The sequence below is a fragment of the Protopterus annectens genome, chromosome 12.part0 (genome assembly GCF_019279795.1).
Source record: "Protopterus annectens isolate FY-2018-M chromosome 12.part0, PAN1.0, whole genome shotgun sequence".
NCBI lineage: Eukaryota > Metazoa > Chordata > Ceratodontiformes > Protopteridae > Protopterus > Protopterus annectens.
The window spans coordinates 505,986,566-506,008,665 of NC_056746.1; the positions used below are offsets into that span (position 1 = coordinate 505,986,566).

Sequence of the window (22,100 nt, forward strand, 5' to 3'; positions counted from 1 at the left end):
CATTCAGTCAGCAATGAGCTATGATTGGTGCTACACACTTGATAAACACCCTTGGAGCTGTAGATAACCCAAATGGTAATACAGAGAACTGATAATTTGAAAATCTGAGAAATTTCCCAAAGCCTGTGGATATGGGAATGTGATGATATGCATCTTTTAGATATAATGCTACCAAAAAAAGCTTCATTGGGAAATAAGTAGCAACAGATACTGAAGGGTCAACATCCTGAATATTGGTCCTTTTACATATCAATTTAGAAAGGAAAGCTATAGAACTGGTCTCCAAGACAATTCTTTCTTTGGTAATGGTTAAATGAATCCTGGGGTGAGTAACTGCTTAAGAATCTGTGAAAAAAAGCTCTGGTTCGGAGGATGGGGAGGAACTCCTATTAAAGGAGGTATTTATATTAATTTCCAAAAGTATCCCTCCTGAACCATGTATAGCAACCAAGAGTCTAAAGCAATTTATTGCCAAAAGGAAATGAAGAGTCAGTTTCTGGGACAGATTTAGAGAGATAAGGGTAGAATGCATGGGGAAGGGGGTCAGAACGCTGATATAGTCATTCTGAAGTAATAGACTCTCCCATGTTTGAAAAAGATACTTGTTTCTTGTTATTCCCCTCCTGCCACTGTTTTTTCATTCACTGGCTTGAGAAGGCAGAGATTGTTTGACCTGTTTTTTAGAAGGAAAAGAGGATTTGGGGAGATTTATAAAAAGAGGAATGAAAAATTTTGGAAACTCTCTGTATTAATTTCCCTCACTTATCAAATTGTTTGAGGACCAGAGTAGCAGATGGGACAAACAAAACCTCCTTATTTAAAGCTGAATTTAACATTTCAGATGTTATCTTGTCAGAAAACTTATGATTATGTGCCTAGACATGCATCCTAAACAATGTAGCAGTGGTTCTAGACACAACAACTGTACAATCCTACATACTCTTTAAAGCAAGTTTTGATACTTATGAATTGTTAGAAACAATGGAATTCATATAGGCACTACTTTCAGGAGGGAGAGTAGCAGATCATTCTCTCAAGCTGTTGGCCTAAAAAAGAATAAACTTCCATATACAAATCTGATAGTTAATAATTCTATAAGCTTAAGTGGAAGAAGAAAATATTCCCTTACCAAATCTGTTTAATACTCTTACTTTTTTGTCCACAGAAGAAATGGAAGAATCCAAAAGATTATTCCCATCTGGTGAAGATGTAGACTTGGCTATAGCTGCAGGATCAGATCTGAGGTGGGAAAACAAACTCTGTAAAGTCTACATGCCTTTCTGAGGATGGAAGATTGAGAGTCAGTATTATTACAGGCAGCATTAAATAGATCCTCAAAGGCTGATACAACAGGAAGAATGTGGGGGGGGGGGGGTGAGGTATATTTACTTGCAACGAATCATAATTTCTCCTCACTTCAGAGGTAATATCTATCTGCTCCCATAAAAATACTTCATTCATTCTTGTCTGAGAAAAGGAAAATTCCTGTAAAGGGGGGTTGTGAGGGCAAAATTCCTACTGAATCAGAGATTTGGGCTTGGGAATCTGCAAAAGAAGAAGCCCTGTCTCGGTCTATGTCAGAATCCTCTGACATGTTTTTCTCAGGAACATCTCTGCTAGCATTATTCTCAAGTAAGGATTTCAGAGCACCTCGATTATCAGCTTGTAACAATTGTCTTTTCTAAAAGACATTATTTCTCCCAACAAACAATGTTTAGCCTTTTGTTTTTTTTCTTTAGTTTTGGATGAAGACAGACTCAGAGAAGGCACTTCTGCTCTGTCCAGAGGTATCTTTCTCCAGTTGTGTCAAGCAAAATCACCTGGAATATCTCAGTGACCGAGAAGAGATGGTTCTCCCATTTCTGCATTGACTACTGGTTTGTGGTGCCTGAAAGGACTACACCAGAGGAAGTTGTTGAACAACAAATGGGCACTACAGATTCACCCACTATTGGATGAGGCATTGTTTGAGCTTGTGGTGTCAGCAAAGGCTCTTTGATAAGCTGATTTTTCTTTCTAGATATAGAGGGAGATGGAACAGCTGGATTGGGGTAAATATCCATGCCATAACCGGATGTCTTGAAGGTGGAACTCTTTGCTGGAACAAGTCAGTCAGAAGGTAAATTGTCAAAAAGTGTTCTCAAGCAGCATACTTAACACTCACATACACAGTCTCCTATCACAGTAATGCATAAGCAACACTCTAAAATCTTGTCAGAATCCCCTTTTCCAAAAAATGTAGTCTGACTGGAAAAAATGAAAGGTACGCTGTCACAAAGTCTACACAAACACAGAACCATTGAGTAAACCTCAATGCAAAAAATGCATAATTGTAGCCTTTGGGAAGATGACCAAGCCTTCAAATTACATCACTGATAACACTCCCTAAGAGTAGTTCCACTGGTAACGGACTTTGAAACTCAGGTTGACAGTAAACTGAACTTTAACCACCATGTGTCCATTGGTGAGAAAATCCTTCTACATGGCATAACGTATAAGCAATGGTATGGCATTCAGATATAAGGAGTTCATAGTCCCACTATGCTCAACCCTCATTAACCCACTAATCAAGTACAGTTTTCCCTTTTGCATCTACATGACCAGAAATTTCCAACAGCTGGTGAGGTCACAAAGGTTCCTCACTAAAAGAATACAGGGCATTAATAACATGTCTCAAGTGGACTACCTCAAAGTCTTCTCCCTGTACTCAAGCTCCTATAGAATATTGAGAGGTGATCTATGCCTTACCCACAAAGCATTCTCCAATCCCTCCCTGATGGATCTGCTGCACATTCACAAAATAAACAGGCCCTGATGGATCTGCTGCACATTCACAAAACAAACAGCAATAGAATTACCGAATATAAGGATCTCAACCTCGTCTGTGACAAACAAAACATGTTGGAGGGAAAGGTATGTGTCTCATAGATTACCCATTATCTGGAACAGGCTCCCCATTTATGTAAAGCAGAGCTCTTCCCTAAGCCAATTTGGAGCAATGGATGGGAAATCACAAATTCACCCTAGCTTTTTACGTGTTCCTTATGTCCTTGGCATTAGGAAAATTGGGGCACAAATGGATAGGCTTAAAAAAGCTCTAGGGACATTAGCCTAGTAACCTCCTATGAACCTAGGATCTGATGAAACAAAGCTGAAAGCTGGCTAATGCTCCTGTGAAGAATGTGAGCTACTGCTTCATGAGGCAACAAGAAAGTATTGAAGAAAGCTTTACTCTGACTGCTGATTTTCCTCCACAAGACTGTCCAATCAGCAGTCAGAGTGAATGTGTGGGTGGTAGCCAGATCTTTTGGAAGCTGGCCAGTTGTTGGGTTCTGGGCAAAAGACAACCCATATAGCCAAAGGCTACTGAAGCAGTAGGGAATAAAACACTGCAGGCAAGAAGAAATGAAGAAGCTATGGTTTTGAAGTAGGACATCATCTCCATGTGTGACTGACTGTATGTTTCAGGGATAGGAGAAGGGGAGAATGTGGAAACTTGCTGGTGGCCTTATACTGTCTCATCTCCCTGCCTAAAGTCCTGCATCATCACTGCTACCTTACTGCAACCTTACCCTGATACCTGGCCAAAGAAGGAGGAGGCATGCCCCCCTCTTACTTGCCCTGCAATGGTGTCATCCTGCTGTAGAAAACATAAATAGTATTAACACACATCTACTGGTAGCAGACAGCGGAAAGAGGTTTGACAAAATATGTCTGCCAGAGATGGTAATCTGAAAAATGTATTGCATGGCTCACTTTGTGACTACAAACTGAAAGTGGGGAAAAGACAAGCTTGTTAATCACCTTTCTATTGGCGGTGATGAAAAGGTGCTTAATATATTTTTGTTAAGCACCTGTCACTGTTGTTAACCTCTAGTCTCATACTAGAGCATTAGCAGTGGTCAGTGGACACCATAGAATAGAGGTGGAAAGATGCTAAAGATTTCAATCAGCCTTCCAAAAATGTCAGAAGTGTTTAACAGTTTTCAAAGCTGTTTATGCTTCCCATCATTCTTCATACTGGCAGCGCTCTGAATGGCAGCAGTAAGTGTCTTACAGCTTTCAAAACTGTAAAACACTTTGCACTTCTACACCTTTTTCTCTAAGTTTTGTAGTACATGAAAGTAGGTAAAATTCCATCTACTATAAAAATGATGATAGCTTCCTAAATTGTAACCCATCTTGTTATGTGTTCTCAACATATATATATCAAGACTCACCTTTCATGTTTTGCTGTCAAAGCAAATTGCTTAGCATCTATATCTCAAACACATGAACTCTGTATGCAAAATAGCACTGTTCTACTGTTTTCTTATTCTGTGTAACAAACCTAGTACATGTTCTAGACTATGAAAAGCATTTGAACTTGTAGAAAAATATGGGTTTACCTCATTAACAGAAGAATAATAATGGTAACGTCCTCCTGAAATTTCCGCCAATTTCTTTGATGCATTCTGCAATTAATTATATCAGTAAATGTTTGCAGATTCATGTGAATGCCTATCATTCATAGCTCTGTTTAAACATACAAGCCTTATAGATCTAGTTCTTTTTGTTTTAAGTTGTAACTGTACAAGTAATGATAAACAATAGTTTCAATGGCATATGCAGGAATTTTAAGAAAACTCTGTGCTCTGGGAAACAAAGGGGAAATGCCACAAACTGCACATTTTCTGAGTCACAAAAACTGCATTGTTCAAAAAATAGAACACACTCATGAGTGCTATATTAACAGAAAGACTCAAACAAATACTTTTTCTCCTAAGCTAGCAGCATTAAAGAAGACAGGATAAGTTTACAGATTTACTGTCTGGTGACATTTCTTTAAATCTCATACTTTTACGATCTGCTTCTTAAATTATTCTGTCTCACAAAATGTATTCTGGTCAAGAACTGTTCATATAACATGATTAGGAGGAAAAACATTTTGTTTTAATTAGCTACAAGATTTCCAGCTATGCCCAGTCTTAGGCACAGTGCAACAATATTTAATGCTAGATAATGATAGACATTAATCTTTTTTTTTTCCAAACATCTTTATTAAATTTATACATATGATAAAGGCAATGTTACATTTATCCAAATGAAAAACATACAAAATGATATCACTTTAGTCGCAAACAGTTTACATCACAGACATCACTGAAACAACTATAGTTGTAAACATTATACATCACTTATAAACCATCCAGTCATTGTCAGTTAAGCATTATATGGCTCATTCAAATTCTGCCTCTTAAGCTTAGTTCCTGCTCTGCATATATTGTTCCCACAATTCCCACTTTTTCCTATGTAGTTTGCGCCTTCCCTTTTCTAAAGAGCCCAGTTCCAGTTGTTTTATCTCTGTTACTACATTGGGTCTATATTAGATAATCAAACTTCCAAAAGTTCGACTGTCATATGGTCTACACCATATGATCGAACTTTTAAAAGTTCGAACATCTAATAAAAAAAAGAAAACTACACAAATAACCTACCTGAACGTTTTAAGCAGGGGGCCAAGTCCCCCTGCACCCCCTATACCCCCCCTGCTTTTTAAATATACCAACTCAGAGATCGCACTACAGTGCAGAAAAGGGAAATCTTCCCATTCTGTGCTGTACGGAGATCTCCGTTAAAATGTGCGAACTTTCAAACATTCGATCATATGGTGTCGACCATATGACACTCGAACTTTTGAAAGTTCTATTATCTAATATAGACCCTACTATATTCACTACTTCTAGTAAAGTTGGTCTGGACTTTGATTTCCGTTTTCTAGTAATTGCTTTTTTGGCAGCCACCATAATTTAGACTCAGCAAGGCTTTACTTTGTCTAGGCAATTCTGATAGTACAGCATTACTCAAAAAAATGCATCTCCCCAGTCAGTCCAATCTGCTCATCCAGCATCCAACTGAGTGCCAGCAGGGAATCCCAAAAGTCTGCTAGCTCATTACACTCCCAAAAAATATGTTTCTAGCTACCTCCTTCTTGCCTGTCACACCTCTAACATTTGCTATCCACCTTATAAAACTTCTTTGGAGTCTGCTTGGGGTATAAAAATACCTATGTAAACATTTCCAGGCAAAGATCCTAAATCTTCTAAACTTTGTTGCATATTTGGGAGATATGCATATATTCCCCATTGTCTTTTTCTGAATTGCTTATCCAATCTCTCTTCCCAATCCTTTCTAAGCTCCTCTGATTGATTCTTATAATCATCACGCAATATTTTACATGCTTTACTAATTATTCCTTTTTTAACAGCAGCTTCTGTTCTAGATTCTATTAAAAATTCTACCATTGCTGGTCTTTCATTTAGGAGCCCCCTATTTCTTTCACTTTGCCTATACTCTGATACCAATCCTTGATAGGGAAGGCAACCTGTAATTTGCAGTCCAAATAAATTCTTGGCCTCTTCAAATTTTATTACCTTTCTAGTTATTTGCTTCCAATACCTTGGTTCCTTTGTCAGTCTTCTCCAATAAATTCCAGCCCCCACTTGCCTATTATCTGTACCCCTGACCACAGTCGACCCCATCAGCAAAATTTATTTTCTCCATTGTCGTGCTGGTTTTGTTCTTAGAATACTCTCTGCTATTTTATGAATATAATACACTATGATTTTGGTTGTTCTCCTTAATAGTCTGGATCCAAAATCCCAATCTCTCCTTATTTCTTGAGCTTCCTCCCTGTGTCAGCATCATCCCTTTCCACTTGTGCCATGTATGAGCCTTAACTGCGTTGCTCTAAAATACCCCCTCAAACTAGGTAATCCTAGTCTGTCTTGATCTATTGGTAGAATCAGCTTATCCCAATTGACCCTTGCTGTCTTCTTCCCATATAAAATCCTTCAATTTTTTTTTAATTGCCATCCACAACTTCTCCTCTAGTTGATTAAAGTATGCCTGACCTGTGTATAAGAATAAAGGGACTAAAAACATTTTAATGGCTTGTATCTTAGTATTCGTATCCTTATAACAAAACTTCCAGTTTCTCAATTTTAGTGTCTTCCCACATATCCTTAGCTGCCACCACAGAGTCATTTCTAATCCATACTCCTAAATACTTAATTTTATCATGTCCCCATAAATATGGATATTGTTGGACCAATTTATGTGTGGGCATATAATTTACCACTATTGCCTTTGTTTTAGCTTCATTAATTTTGTATCCTAAGAAGATCTGAAACTGTCTTAAAATATTCCATAGCACTATAATGTCCTTTTATATTTAGAACCATTGGTTAAAAAAATAAGGGACTGAGAAATGCAAGGATATAATTGGTTTGGTAGTCGGGAAAAGCTGGCTGTATTTGCAGATGATATCATTTTATACATGACAAAACCAGAAGTGCTAGACATTAATCTTGAGATATACTTAGCAACTAAAACCAAATTCCAAAGAAAGCTTTCTTTACATGCATAAAAGGTTTTGGTGCGACTCTCTAGCCCTCTTTCACTTTAAATTAACTGTAAAATGTTTTTAGCTTTTAACAGCATTGTAGAGTAATACTGTTTTGCTTCTACTTCAAAAGCAACCATTGTTTTAAAAATATTGTTTGTCCCAGCTCTGATCATAATTATATAAGTATGGAATTAGCTATACATATAAGAAAGTTTAATACATAGAATTCCAAATAATATGACAACATTAAAAGACTGTAAGATGTATTTAAATTAACAAACAGAAGAATATTTGTAATGTAATGATAATTCAATAGTTAGTAAAGTTGTTCTTGGGATTCTCTTAAAGTTCATATTAATAATAAAATGGGAAAATGGTCTCAAAAAATAAAGAATGGGATAAAAAAAAAATATGATACCAGATGACTTAACGAAAGCTAAGTTGTAGCTTCATAAAACAAGTCAAATAACTCATTAATAGCCAGGTACCAAAAATACTAACTCATAAAACAAAATTGGCTGCAGAGAAACAAATTACATAATTATTCAATCGCACTACGATACTTACATAGATTAGCTAAAAGACAAAGTAATAAAAAGAAATGCTCAAATAAGTAATATTTTAAATCCTCAAACTAAGAAACTACTGATGTTTATGAAATGCTACTAATTTTCAAGAAATGACATGAAAATCTCAATAGAAAGGAAAATTATATTATATATAATCACTAATAGAAAGTTGCTTGAAAAAACATACATACCAAACTTAATGATCATTAAAAAGCTATACTGAACAAAACCGTCTCAGCAACAGAGATTAAAGATGTAATAAAGAATTGCAAAAATGGCAAAACTCCAGTTTTGGATGGATCATCAGCTGAAATCTACAAACATTTCTGTTCTAATATCGTTTCTTTAATGATGCCTTTCTATTAGCACACAAGTCAAATTTAGTTCCACCCTACTTGAGATTTTTACTGATTGTGTTATCTTTGTATAGACTGATTTCTCTCCTCAATGTTGATTATAAAAGATTCATATATATTTTAACTCTAAGATTAAGAAATATAATGGATAATGTAAATTAAGAAAGACCAAACTGTTCTTATCATTAACAAACTTATTTTTCAGAGTATAAAAAGGGTGATTACTCAAATAGCCACAAATCTAAAATAAAATAGCATTAGTAAGCTTAGACATTGAGGCAACACTTAATACTGTTGATTGGAATTACTTATTTAATACCCAAAAAAGTTTGGATTTCCTGAAGCGTTTACCAACACTATTAACAAGTTATAACCAGATTCAAAAGATTATATCAAATTAAGACTTTTTATATCTCATATGTTTACTATTAATTAAGGAACCAAGCATGGATGCCCTTTATCTCCCTTAACATTCATTTTAGTAACAGTGTCCTTTGCTAATAGTATTAAATTAAATCAAATACTGACATTTTTAAATATCTCAGTATTGTAATTCTGAAATTCCTAAATAACCTCTCATTTTTCTTATTTTGACTACACCATTATACTCTAGTCTTTAATTCCTCTCTATGCCTTGCATTCCTGAGAAGACAGTAAGACAACCTACCTCTCTTCTTTTATAGAAAAATACTCTTCTCCTTATCTATCCTATTCCACCTTTCAGAATTCACCATAATTGAATCTCCTACTGTCTTGCAACTTCCTGTTTCCTTCTTCATTGTTACTTCCCCATACCGGACATCTATAAAATACAGATTCATGTACTTAATTATGCTACTCTTCAGCTTATCCTCTATTCTTTTCCTCCTACACTGCCATCTGTCATCCTACCATAACTCAACAATATATCATAATATTTCTCCACCTCTGTCCCAACTACCTATCTACACTTTCTCTTTATACTCTCCACACATTGCACCAAACTGATTTAATATTGCTCCTCACATTTACTCCAAATATAGGCTAATTAATTTTATTTCAACTCAAACCAAAACAAAATTAAGTGCAAAAATCTTGTCCAAACAAGAAGTATGCATTATTCCGTAATTACTAAAATCCTTCTAGGAGGATTCACCCTAAACCTGACCCTACTTATCACATTGAACACAATGATAATTCTGTCCTACATACTTCTGTAACCCAACAACAGCCAACCCCCAACCCTGATGATCTAATTTTTGCTGCAATACATGTTAGAAGTATAAGAAATAAAACTGCTGAAATACATGCCTAGATTACCCAACATAAGTCTGATGCTTTCGCTATAACTGAAACTTCGCTTAAACCCAGCATAAATGACTCTCGAGTTAAACTTCCTGGCTATAATATCATCCATAGTGACCATATAAAGAAAAAAGGTGGTAGTTTTGCTTTGGTATTTCCCAGTACCTACCACATTTCCCCTTACAGCAAACAACAAAATTCAGTTCAGCAGAGCTTCTTACTCCTTTCTTTATAATAAAGAATTATAAACAAATAAGCAATACTATCCTTTATATCCCTCCTGGCAACAAGACAGCTATACTGGAAGATATTTTACAGTGGATATCTTTAACATTTCCACAAGAAAAATATTACTAGGTGATGAAAATGTCAATTGGTTGGACATAAACTCTAATTCTCCTACATCTAGCATGAACTTACATGGTTTCACACAACTAATTAATAGCCCCACACATTAAAACAAGGCATCAAATTCTCTACTAGACTGGATCCTAGTACCAGATCCTAGCAAATACTCCACCACAGATATAATGTCAGACTGTCTCAGTGATCATGTCCAATCTATATGACTAGACATCTCACACATCCAGTTAAATAGCCTTGCACCTACTAGAAGGAAGAGACTGAAAACAAATAATGCAATTTGGTTATCCAAAAAGAGAAGAGTGCTGATGAAGGATAGACAAAAGTATGAAAAGAATGGCAAAAAAATAAAACAACTCATATCTTGAAAACTTCAGAATACTTCTTAATCATACTAAAATGCAAATAATTGAAAATAAATGAGTATACTATAATAACTTTCAAAATAATACTAAACATAACCTTAAACATTTTATAACTCACCACTCAAAACTGCAGAACAGTTCAACTTTTTTTTTGAAGATGGTATAGCATCTCTAACCAAGGATTTGTCAGCATCTAATTTCAACCCTGCCCAACAGTCACATATCACCACATCCACTTTCACCTTCAAACCTGTGCCCATATCCTATTTAAAACTACTCTTAAACAAAGTTAAACCATGCTCTTCTTTAGCTGATGATCTTCCAAGTGAGTACCTAAAATTAGCAGCCAAAAGCATTGCTTATCCTGTCTCAGTCTTATAAATAGGTCAGTCCAGGAATCCCACATTCCCTCTCTCTGGAAAAAGTCACACATTATCCCATCTGCACAAAGAAGCAAATTCAACAGACATGAATAACTTTAGACCTATAGCAGTCTTGTCTCCCCTTGCCTAAATACAATTGCTAGACTATCTACTGCAGGAAGAATTCTTATCCCTTACACAACATGGCTTCTGGCCTTTCCATGGTACTAGCACTGCCCTTATAACTAGTATTGATACTGTTAATAAAGCTAGAGATAATTAAAAACTAGTCTCTTTCTTATTTCTAGACTTGTCTAATGCTTTCAACACAGTTTGCTACAGCAAACCTTTTCTTCAAATGTCTTCATTAGTTCTCTCTAAGCCCACCTTTCTGTGGTTCAAAAGTTACCTGTCCACTAGGTATCAGTCAGTAACATGGCACTCTATGCTTTCTCCTTACCTCTTAGTCACCACCGATGTAGCACAAGGGTCTATCCTTGGCCCCCTCCTCTAACATTTTCACCAACACTCTCTATACTTCCACACAACAGGCCACTATAATACAATACACAGATGATTCCACTATCATTTGTACATCTAACAATGTGTACACCTCAAAATCTTACTCAGGATGCTTTAGCAGCTGCCGAAACATGGCTTTGTAACTCACAACTCATGCTCAACCCAAAAAAGACTAAACTACTATTTTTTCCCTTAAATCCCTCTCTCATGAAAAAACTATAAGTCTTCTCTGTTGATAATACAACCATTGAAGTCACTAATAGCAAACTGTTAGGGATGATAGTGGATAATAATCTTACATTTGACCTGCATATACAAAATTGCATAAGAAAAACTCATAAAATGCTAGGAATGCTTTACAGAGCCAAAAACTTTCTCACCAGTGCAACTAAAACTACACGTGCCACTACTAATCTCCTCCCCACCATCCTTACTAACCTCCAGGCTTCACAAAAATTGAAACTTGAATAATGCTATAATGAAGCTGATAAATATGCAGCACATACCCCATTCAGAAACCACCACTGTATAGCACTGAAAAGCCTGAATTGCTGCATCAACTAACATATACACAACTTCTTACCACCTATAAAATTATCCAGCATCCATCCTGTCCAGTATGAAAAAAAATTCTACACAACTATGTTCCCAATCAGTCATTATAATCCACTGACTAAAAACTCCAGGCTATCTTCTTTTCTTTTGGCTGTTCCTATGAGGGGTCGCCACAGTGGATCATCTGTTTCCATTTATTCCTGTCCTCTGCATATTGCTCTGTCATACCAACTGCCTACATGTCCTCTCTCACCACATCCATAAACCTCATCTTAGGCCTTCCTCTTTTCCTCTTATCTGGCAGCTCCATCCTTAGCATCCTTTTCCCAATATACCCATCATCCCTCCTCAGCAAATGTCCAAACCAACGCAATCTCGTCCCTCTGACTTAGTCTCCAAACCGTCCAACCTGAGCTGACGCTCTAATATACTGATTCCTAATCCTGTCCATCCTGGTCACACCCAGTGCAAATCTTAACATCTTTAACTCTGCCACTTCCAGCTCTGACTCCTGCCTTTTTGTCAATGCCGCCGTCGCCAACCCATACAACATAGCTGGTCTCACTACCCTCTTGTAGACCTTCCCTTTCACTCTTACTGGTACCCGTCTGTCACAAATCACTCCTTACACTCTTCTCCACCCTTTCCACCTTGCCTGTACTCTCTTCTTCACCTCTCTTCCACACTCACCATTACTCTGAAATGCTGATCCCAAGTACTTAAACTCATCCGCCTTCGCCAACTCTACTCCCTGCATCCTCACCATTCCTCTATCCTCCCTCTCATTCACACACACATGTTCTATCTTAGTCCTGCTGACCTTCATTCCTCTCCTCTCTAGAGCATATCTCCACCTCTCCAGGGTCTCCCCAACCTGGTCCCTACTCTCACTATAGATCACAATGTCATCTGCAAACATCATAGTCCATGGGGCCTCCTGTCTGATCTCGTCTGTCAACTTGTCCATCACCACTGCGAATAAGAAAGGGCTCAGAGCTGATCCTTGATGCAATCCCACCTCCACCTTAAATGGATCTGTCACTCCCACTGCAGACTTCACCACTGACACACTACCCTCGTGCATATCCTGTACCACTCTTACATACTTCTCTGTCACTCCTGACTTCCTCATACAATACCACAACTCCTCTCTAGGCACCCTATCATTTGCTTTCTCCAAGTCCACAAAGACACAATGCAACTCCTTCAGACCTTCCCTATATTTCTCCATCAACAGTCTCAGAGCAAACATCACATCTGTAGTGCTCTTTCCCAGTATGAAATCATACTGCTGATCGCTAATCATCACCTCCGTTCTTAACCAAACTTCCACTACTCTTTCCCATAACTTCAAGCTGTGATTGATCAGTTTTATCCCTCTGCAGTTACTACAACTCTGCACATCACCCTTATTCTTAAAAATAGGTATCAAAACACTTTTTCTCTACTCCTCAGGCATCCTCTGCCTTTCCAAGATTTCAGTAAACAATCTGGTTAAGAACTCCACTGCCATTTCTCCTAAGCACCTCCATGCCTCCACTGGTATGTCATCTGGACCAACAGCTTTTCCATTCTTCATCCTCTTCATAGCTGTCCGTACTTCCTTCTTGCTAATCTGTTTCACTTCCTGATTCACTATCCCCACATCATCCAACCTTCTCTCTCTCACATTCTCTTCATTCATCAGCCCCCCTCAAAGTACTCTTTCCATCAGCTCAATACACTCTCCTCGCTTGTGAGTACGTTTCCCTCATTATCCTTTATCACCCTTACCTGCTGCACATCTTTCCCAGCTCGGTCCCTCTGTCTAGCCAATCAATACAGGTCCTTTTCTCCCTCTTTAGTGTCCAACCTTTCATTCAACTCTCCATATGCCTTATCCTTAGCCTTCGCCACCTCTCTCTTTGCCATGCTCCTCATCTCCTTACACTCCTGTCTACTTTCTTCATCTCTCTGACAATCCCACTCCTTCACCAGCCACTTCCTTTGTACACTCTCCTGTACTTCCTCATTCCACCACTAGGTCTCCTTGTCCTCCTTCCTTTGTCCAGATGTCACATCAAGCACCTTTCTAGCTGTCTCCCTTACCATCTCTGCTGTAGTTACCCAGATATTCAGTAACTCTTCACTGCCCCCAGTGCCTGTTTTAACTCTTCCCTGAACTCCACCTCACAATCACCCTTTTTCAACTTCCATGTGATCCTTGGCACTAATCTCACACTTGCCCTCCTCTTCTTGATCACCATCATCCTACAGACCACCATTCTATGCTGCCTAACTACACTTTCTCCTGTCACCAATTTACAGTCTCCAATCTCCTTCAGACTGGCCCTCCTGCATAGGATATAATCCACCTGTGTGCATCTTCCTCCACTCTTGTACGTCACCCTGTGCTCCTCCCTCTTCTTAAAATACCTATTCACCACAGCCATGTCCATCCTTTTAGCAAAATCCACTACCATCTGACCTTCTGCATTCCTCTCCTTAACACCATACCTGGCCATCACTTCCTCATCCCCTCTGTTCCTTCACCAACATGCCCACTGAAATCCGCTCCAATCACCAGTCTCTCACCCTTGGGTACACTCACCAACACTTCATTCAACTCACTCCAAAATTTTTCTTTCTTATCCATCGCACACCCAACTTGCAGAGCATATGCACTAGCATTCATCATCACACCATCAATTTCTAACTTCTTAAACATCACTCTATCTGACACTCTTTTCACCTCTAAAACACTCTTGGCATACTGTTCCTTCAGGATAATCCCTACCCCATTTCTCCTCCCATTCACAACATGATAGAACAATTTGAACCCAACTCCTATACACCTGCCCTTACTCCCCTTCCATCTGGTTTCTTGCACACACAATATATCAACCTTCCTTCTCTCCATCATATCAGCCAGCTCTCTCCCTATACCAGTCATACTGCCAATATTCAAAGTTCCTACCCTCACTACTACACTCCTAACCTTCCTCCTCTCTTTCTGCTTTCAGGCATGCCTTCCCCCTCTTCTTCTCCTTCTCCTCCTTCGGCCAACAGTAGCCCAATTTCCACCAGCACCCTGTTGGCTAACAGTACTGGTGGCTGTTGTTGTTAACCCAGGCCTCAACCAATCCAGTATGGAAATCTGTATTGTTGTCCGCATATGTTATTTGGCAGAAGTTTTACACCGGATGCCCTTCCTAATGTAACCCTCCCCATTTATCCGGGCTTGGGACTGGCACAAAGAAATGCACTGGCTTATGCATCCCCAGTGGCTTCAGTCTATAAACCTAGCAAATTTGCTGGGCATTGTCTATACTCATATAAGGTTGTTAAAGCTTAGAATGCCTTACCTGTAACCATCAAGTCTAAACCCAACCTCCCATCTTTCAAAACCACTCTGAAAGACTTCCTAGCTAAAATCTGTCTCTATTCTTGCTCAAAACCAGGACAACCTTTATCCCTAAATGTGAACAAGTACCTTTTAATTCCTTATATCTCCTTGCTCTCCCATCTTCACTTACTTTCTTACTATCTAATTTTCTTTTCTGGCTTTCTCTCTAAATATACCATAAGCCTGTTTTTTCCCTCACATCATAATGCAGTTCCTATTTGTATTAGAATAACTTACCTCTAATATCTCTACAAACTCTCTAACATTTCACTAAATATTAAATGACTGTGATATACCTTGTGTCGATTCTTAACCAATGTTTTTATATTATGTCTAAGTTATCATTATTTAAATTGCACATGTTTTTGTTTTATGCTTGACGATTATAAAATTATTGTTCTTAAATGTTTTTGTAATATTTTGGAGCTTTTCTTCCTGGGCCTCTGCTGAAAATGGGCTTTTACCCAGTTGGGTTTTCCTGGTAATCAAACGTCAATAAATAAATACATAAATAAACGAATAAATAAAATTCAACTCTTTACTGACAACATTTTAATAAGATTAGGAAATGTAATTCCACGGATGAACTAAATAAAGAGATTAATTTATTAAGCAGGTTTCTGTAATGAAATTTAATTAGAAGAAAACTGAAACTCTTTTAGGAAGTCAAAAACTGAATGCTTTACTGAAAGAGAGGTATGATTCCAATTGTGGAAAGACAAAATAAAATATTTAGAGACAAAAATTCAAACTGATATTGATTCAGATATTAATGATAATTTAAAATTATTATGGAGGCTATTTTAAATGTAACAAAAGAATGGAACTGGATATATTTTCTAGTTGAAGATGGATTAATACTTAGTAAGATGATTGCTCCCCTAAAAAATCCATTGCCAAATAAAGAACTAAACATTGAATCTATATTAATTCCATTCTTATGACATGCTATAAGACATGTGAGATTATGGTATAATTAATTTTCCAGATCTAGAGTCTTATTTCATTAGTTATTTTATTTGGCATCATTATAGTGTGGTTAGATCTATTGCATTTCAGTCAATAGAAAACTAAACATAAACAAATTATTATTACTAGCATATTTAAAGGCACTACCCAATTAAACTTGAAATATTTAACAATATTATTATGGTTACTAAAAGCATTTTGAAGGTAAACTATTAAGTTAAAGTAATCTTACATATCATTAAATTTAAAATCCTTCAGAAATCATGTTTTTAAAAATTGAACTTTAAATATAGAAATGTATTATCTTTCCCCATAGCTAGAGTGTCAGATTTTATAGTTTTAATAAGAAAGACATGGAAATACTTAAGACTCCTTACATGTAGATGTGGGATGATTGGTTTGATAAAGAAATTATAATTTTCGTAGAAAAAGTAACTTAAAAACTTGTCTGACAAATCCCATGAACCATTATTCTCCAAAATAAGAAATAAATTAAATAATTATTTGATTTCTCAAACAAGATTTCTCAACCAAGAAAAGAAGTCAATATCTAAACTGTTGGAGTATATAACATTTATTATAAGTGGTAACACCTCCTACAAAAGAAGTTCATCTAAACTATATAAATTGATTCAGTCAAATAAAAATAACTTTGATGTGAATTATTGGAACTTTCTGAAAACAGAGGCATAAATACTTAAACAAGTAATGAAAAATGCATTGTTGAGATAAATTAGTCAAGCTTCTTCTAGTTTATACTGGAAAATTTATACATGGAAATACATCAATAAAGTCTTTATTACCCTCATAGAATTTCAAAATATAAGAAATAGAAACTTAAAACTATATTGGAGCTGTAATGAAGTGTTTAAAGCAGATTGGGTTCATGTATTTGTACACTGTAAAGAGGTTACCATTTTTTAGATAGAGAATAATCATTTTTTAAAGGCTTCTGGACTAACTGTGATTTAAAGAGTGTCACATTGCTTATAAATGTTCCATTTCTAGACTCAGTAATGAGCAAACAATGCTCTCTGTTATGGAGCTTATTAGGTATTTCCAGTAAAATAATCACTAGCAAAGGGAAATCTAACCCCATACTTTAGCTTAAAGAATTTCTAGAACTAGGCCCTATTTTATGCAAAAAAGAAAAAGAAACAATGAGATTAAGATCTGGGAAAAATACTGTGAATTTTGGTTGTTGGGATAATTTACAAACAAATGATAAATATCAATGAAATTATAAATCTAATTAGTTTTGACACACTGTTAATTTGACTATTTTTACTTTTAGTTGAAATGTATTGTTTTATTTAAATTTCAGTCAAACATTTTGGGAAAAACTATTGTCTTTATAGATTATCTGTGGCAAATGTAACACCTGTACAAAATATTTGATCAGTGGTATCAGATGCTCTTTTAAAGTTCAGAACAAATCTGTGATCATCTCCAGAAAGCGTCCCATTCATTTTGTAAAATCAGATCAAGGAAAATATCACCTAAGCATTTCCCTTAACCATACTTATCTTCTTTAAAAGGAATATCCCCGATGTCTGGGAAACCTTTGATAATCTCCATTTATCAAGGGGACAGTTATTGTGATCTTAAGACCTATACAACCAGTGGTTTACATTCTGTGCAAAGTAAACTTCTTTTTTTTTTTGGATCATCCGATTATATGGACTTCTTTCAGTTAAGTTAGACTGTGTGCACTAAGATTAACATCTCATTTTGAGTCTCCCCAGCACTGGATACAAGAATTGTTTACATATACAGTTTAGCCCGTCAAGGCCAAGAATTTGATTCTGTTTCTCACAAGCATATCATACCATTTAAACTCTTGCACATCTAGCAATAAATCACCGTTTTATTAATGGGGTTTCTAATTAGCTAAATGAAAGAAAACAGTAAGCTTATATACAAGGGAACATGCGCTGTAAACATTATGTTGCCAGTAAGGTACCACAAGGATTTAGTTTAAGCCTGTTGTTGTTATTGTGATCTTAAGACCTGTATACCCAATGGTTTACCTTCTGTGAAAAGTAAACTTTTTTAAATTCCCTGATCATCTCCAGCACTGGATTATCAGATTATATAGACTTTTTTTCAGTGTAATTTAAGGTAGACTGTGTGCACTAAGCTTAACATCTCATTTTGAGTCTCCCCAACACTGGATAACAGAATTGTTTACACATATAGTTTAGCCTGACATGGCCAAAAATTTAATTACGCTTCTCACAAGCACATCATACAATTTAAACTCTTGCACATCTAACAATAAATCGCAGTTTTATTAATGGAATCTGTAATTAGCTAAATGAATGAAAACAGTAAGCTTATATATAGGGGAACATACACTGTAAATGTTATGTTGCCAGTTAGGTGCCACAAGGATTTAGGTTAAGCCCGTTGTTGTTATTGTTGTTCTTGTAATTATTTTTTTCTGAAAATAAATTCTATGGGTCTGTTCAGATGATAATGATCAGCAATGGTTAAACTGGTCAGATTTATTCTCTCTAAATTTGAAAGTGATAATATTATAGTTTCTTTCTTGGCATATTAACTGACTGGTGTCATATATATGGCCTTATCATAACTACAGTCACATAATATGCAATTAATCCCAAGTTATAATATGAAATCATTAAATCAAGTCTTTAAACTTTATTAAAGGTCTTAGTACACTGGAAAACAATAATCTTCCAGTTTATGCTTCTCTGTTATGATAAAAGCATATGGTGCTATGCACTTTATCATTAAAGGCATAACAATCTGTAAGTGTACAGGTCTGGCTCTTCTTTAAAGCACAAGTTCCACCTTATCCAGAATATATCTTCTCCTTTTATGTTAGTAAGGGTTCAAAGGGTATTTACTAGACATAATAGTGATGGCAAGGATAAAACAAACAACCAAAGATGACAATGACTATCATTACATTCTAGGATTTACAGCTATTTAAGGGAAAACATCCTTGGTTTATAGAGTACTGAATAATTCCAGGATTTCATAGTTCATAGTTTAGTACTAAACTAACTGCCCTTGTGAGCCATTTTAAGCCTAGTCAATTATCCCTTGTGAGACTCAAACCCTGCACCTTGTGTTTGTACGGCAAACACCTTAGCCATTAAGCCACCTTCCCAGCAAACATTTTGGAGTTCCAAGTCCAGTGAAGAAAGTAGTACTTATTTTACATTAGGACTAATAATCTAACTTTAAAGATCAATAGTAAGAACATTACCAAGATGGACAAGTTTGTAACTAGATGTCTCTCAGGACTGTAGAATCACATTAAATACTTTCAAATGTAATCTTGTTTTCTGTTTTGTTTTTACTATTTTAGGCACCTTTATTAACTTGTATAAAAAAGAGGGGATTATAATTGTTTGTTTAAATAATTGTTTTGGTTATTAATGTTATATAGTGTGAGTAAACCAGATTTCTACGTGGTATTTATATTATGGGATTTATATTGCATTCATTTGCTGTGTTTTTTACATTTTGTATTATCACTTTAAGTAGTCATTTTCAGTTTGGGGTTCTGTTGCTCAATGGATGTTTCAATGGGGGTGTGTGTGTTTTAAAACGTTTTTATAGTACATGAACTTAATTCATTGTTCTGATGAAATCTCTGAATGTTCAGAATTGAAAGCGCTTATCCGCACTTACTTGTTCAAAAATAAAACTTTGTGACCTAGAGAATATTGCGGCTACACTTCTTCCTGTTGCCAGTGATGGTTTCTTAGTCTGTGCTCGTGGATTTTTATGGTTTATCATGACTTCAGGCATTCAGGAAGGGGAGTCACAAGTGCTTTTTTCTCTCAAGACATCTGTCAATTTGTTAGTGATTTAACACTGCTTATGCAGTAAATGTCTCAAATCTTGATCGTATCAAATACATGCAAGTGTTGCAGACACCTCCGGAAGTGGTTTTCAATAGGAGGGAAGTACATCCATTGAGAGAAGCTGAGAGGAGCAACATTCAAGAGTTATTGCAAGGACAGGATTTTCACAGTACTTGGGAATGATCTGTTTCTGCTGATTATGCATCCCCCACGGTCTTATCAGCAACAATGAAATGCGGATACCGTGCATGGAGGTTTACACAATGAGGTTCCTGTAATAAATGACTGGCTTACTACAAACTTCAGTTTTTCAGTGGACCCATGTGTAAATATCGCCAGTTATCATGATAATTTGAATAAACTCGATTATTTACTTTTAAAAATAAAAAAGCTCCAGTTGGACAATAGGTATTTTAAGGAGTGCCTTAAGTTAAAATTAGTTCCAAAAGAACTCCATTTGTGGCGGTTCCCAACTGGCTTGATTGGGAACTCTAACTTTCACAAGGATTTACTGGAAATGCTTAAATGTCATGGTTTTGAATACATGGTGCTTGTAGTTAAACATAATGAGAAGGTTATTGACTGTCTGAGCAAGGAAGCAACCGAGATAGATAAGAAGATTGTGGAGAATGTACTGCATGAATCTAATTTATTTGATTATAATCGCATTTTTAAAAGTAATAATGAAAAAGGAAAAGCCCTGTTTGCTGAGTGATGGAACAAACACAAAAGTCCAATGTAAAAGAAAAAAATGTCCCAGACACTAAAACCAAGGAGAAGCCAAAAATCCAATAAAAATCCAAGTAAGAATCCAAATAAAGTTCCACAGAAGCCTTTATTGCATAGGTAAGCGCTTTCGCAACCTCTACTGGTTGCTTCCTCAGACCAAAACAAACATGCTTAAAAACAATCCCCTTTTTATAATACACATCACACAAGACCCATGTTTGTTTTGGTCTGAGGAAGCAACCAGGAGAGGTTGCGAAAGCACTTACCTATGCAATAAAGGTTTCTGTGGAACTTTATTTGGATTCTTACTTGGATTTTTATTGAATTTTGGCTTCTCCTTGGTTTTAGTGTTTGGAACATTTTTTCTTTTGCATTTTTAAAAGTATTGAGCATCAATTAATTAATATCAAGAATAGTAAATTAAAAAAGATTGAGAGGGATAGGACAGAATATAATTGCAATACTGCCTATCCTGAACCACCTAAATTGCAAAGTTGAGGTGTGAATTGTAATTCAAGGGACATGGGAACTGAAAAGGAGACTTTTTTAGATGAGGAAGAATTCCCCCCTCTGAGACGATCGGAATGTCTAAGGGAGCGCAATTATAGGGACAACCGCATACAAGGGGGACAATATGCGAACAGGGGCCAGGGTGCAAATCCAGTCAACCTGAAAGGGAATCTAATGGGGAGTTTCTGAGGATGGAGATGACCTATACCCATGGAATGGTTGATTGTTTGCCCATACATTTAAATACTAGAGGTGATTTTAAAGTTTTTAATTTTTCTGGAACGCCTATTGGTGTGGTGGATTGTAACTTACTAGCAAAAGGCTTGACTTTTGTACCAGAAAAAGGTTTGGATACAGGGGTGACCCTGATAGATTTAAAGCATTTTATTAGGAAACTGAATTTAAATATTTTTTTTCATGGTGTTGAATCTACAAGGAATTAATTACGTGTCAAGCAGCTTCAACCTCCCTGTCCAGCCTTCCCTTCAGATTTTTGAAAAATTATGTGAAATCGACATTCGTGATTTAAGTCATGACAAAATTTGTTACAAATGTTACTGAAGGGTAATGTGATAGGTTAAAAAAATTAGGGAATAACAGAAATATTAGGATTAAGAAACCAGACAAGGGGGGAGAGACTGTGATTATGAATACTACCAATTATATTGACAAAATGAATTAAATTTTGATGGGTAAAACTTATAAAAAAGCCTCGATAAATGAATTAAATGGGGCATATAAAAAGTTAAAGAGTGATTTAAATGACTTTTTATAGATGGTAGCATCACAGTTGAGGAGTTTAATTTTTTAAATGTAACCCACCCTAGGATGCCTGTGATTTTTGGGCTCCCAAAAATCCATAAGGTCCTTGTAAAACCACACATGAGGCCCATTGTGGATGC

At 36.3% G+C, this 22,100-nt stretch overlaps 1 protein-coding gene across 3 annotated transcripts in view; it reads right to left on the reverse strand.

Moving 5' to 3' along the window:
- Window positions 1-22,100, reverse strand: part of VWA3A (von Willebrand factor A domain containing 3A) — a 2,208,650-nt gene that overhangs the window by 1,498,056 nt on the left and 688,494 nt on the right. For all 3 annotated transcript variants that reach the window (XM_044089639.1, XM_044089638.1, XM_044089640.1), the window contains one exon: window positions 4,389-4,454. In XM_044089639.1, the coding sequence (XP_043945574.1) occupies window positions 4,389-4,454 (66 nt within the window). The remainder of the gene's footprint in view (window positions 1-4,388; window positions 4,455-22,100) is intronic.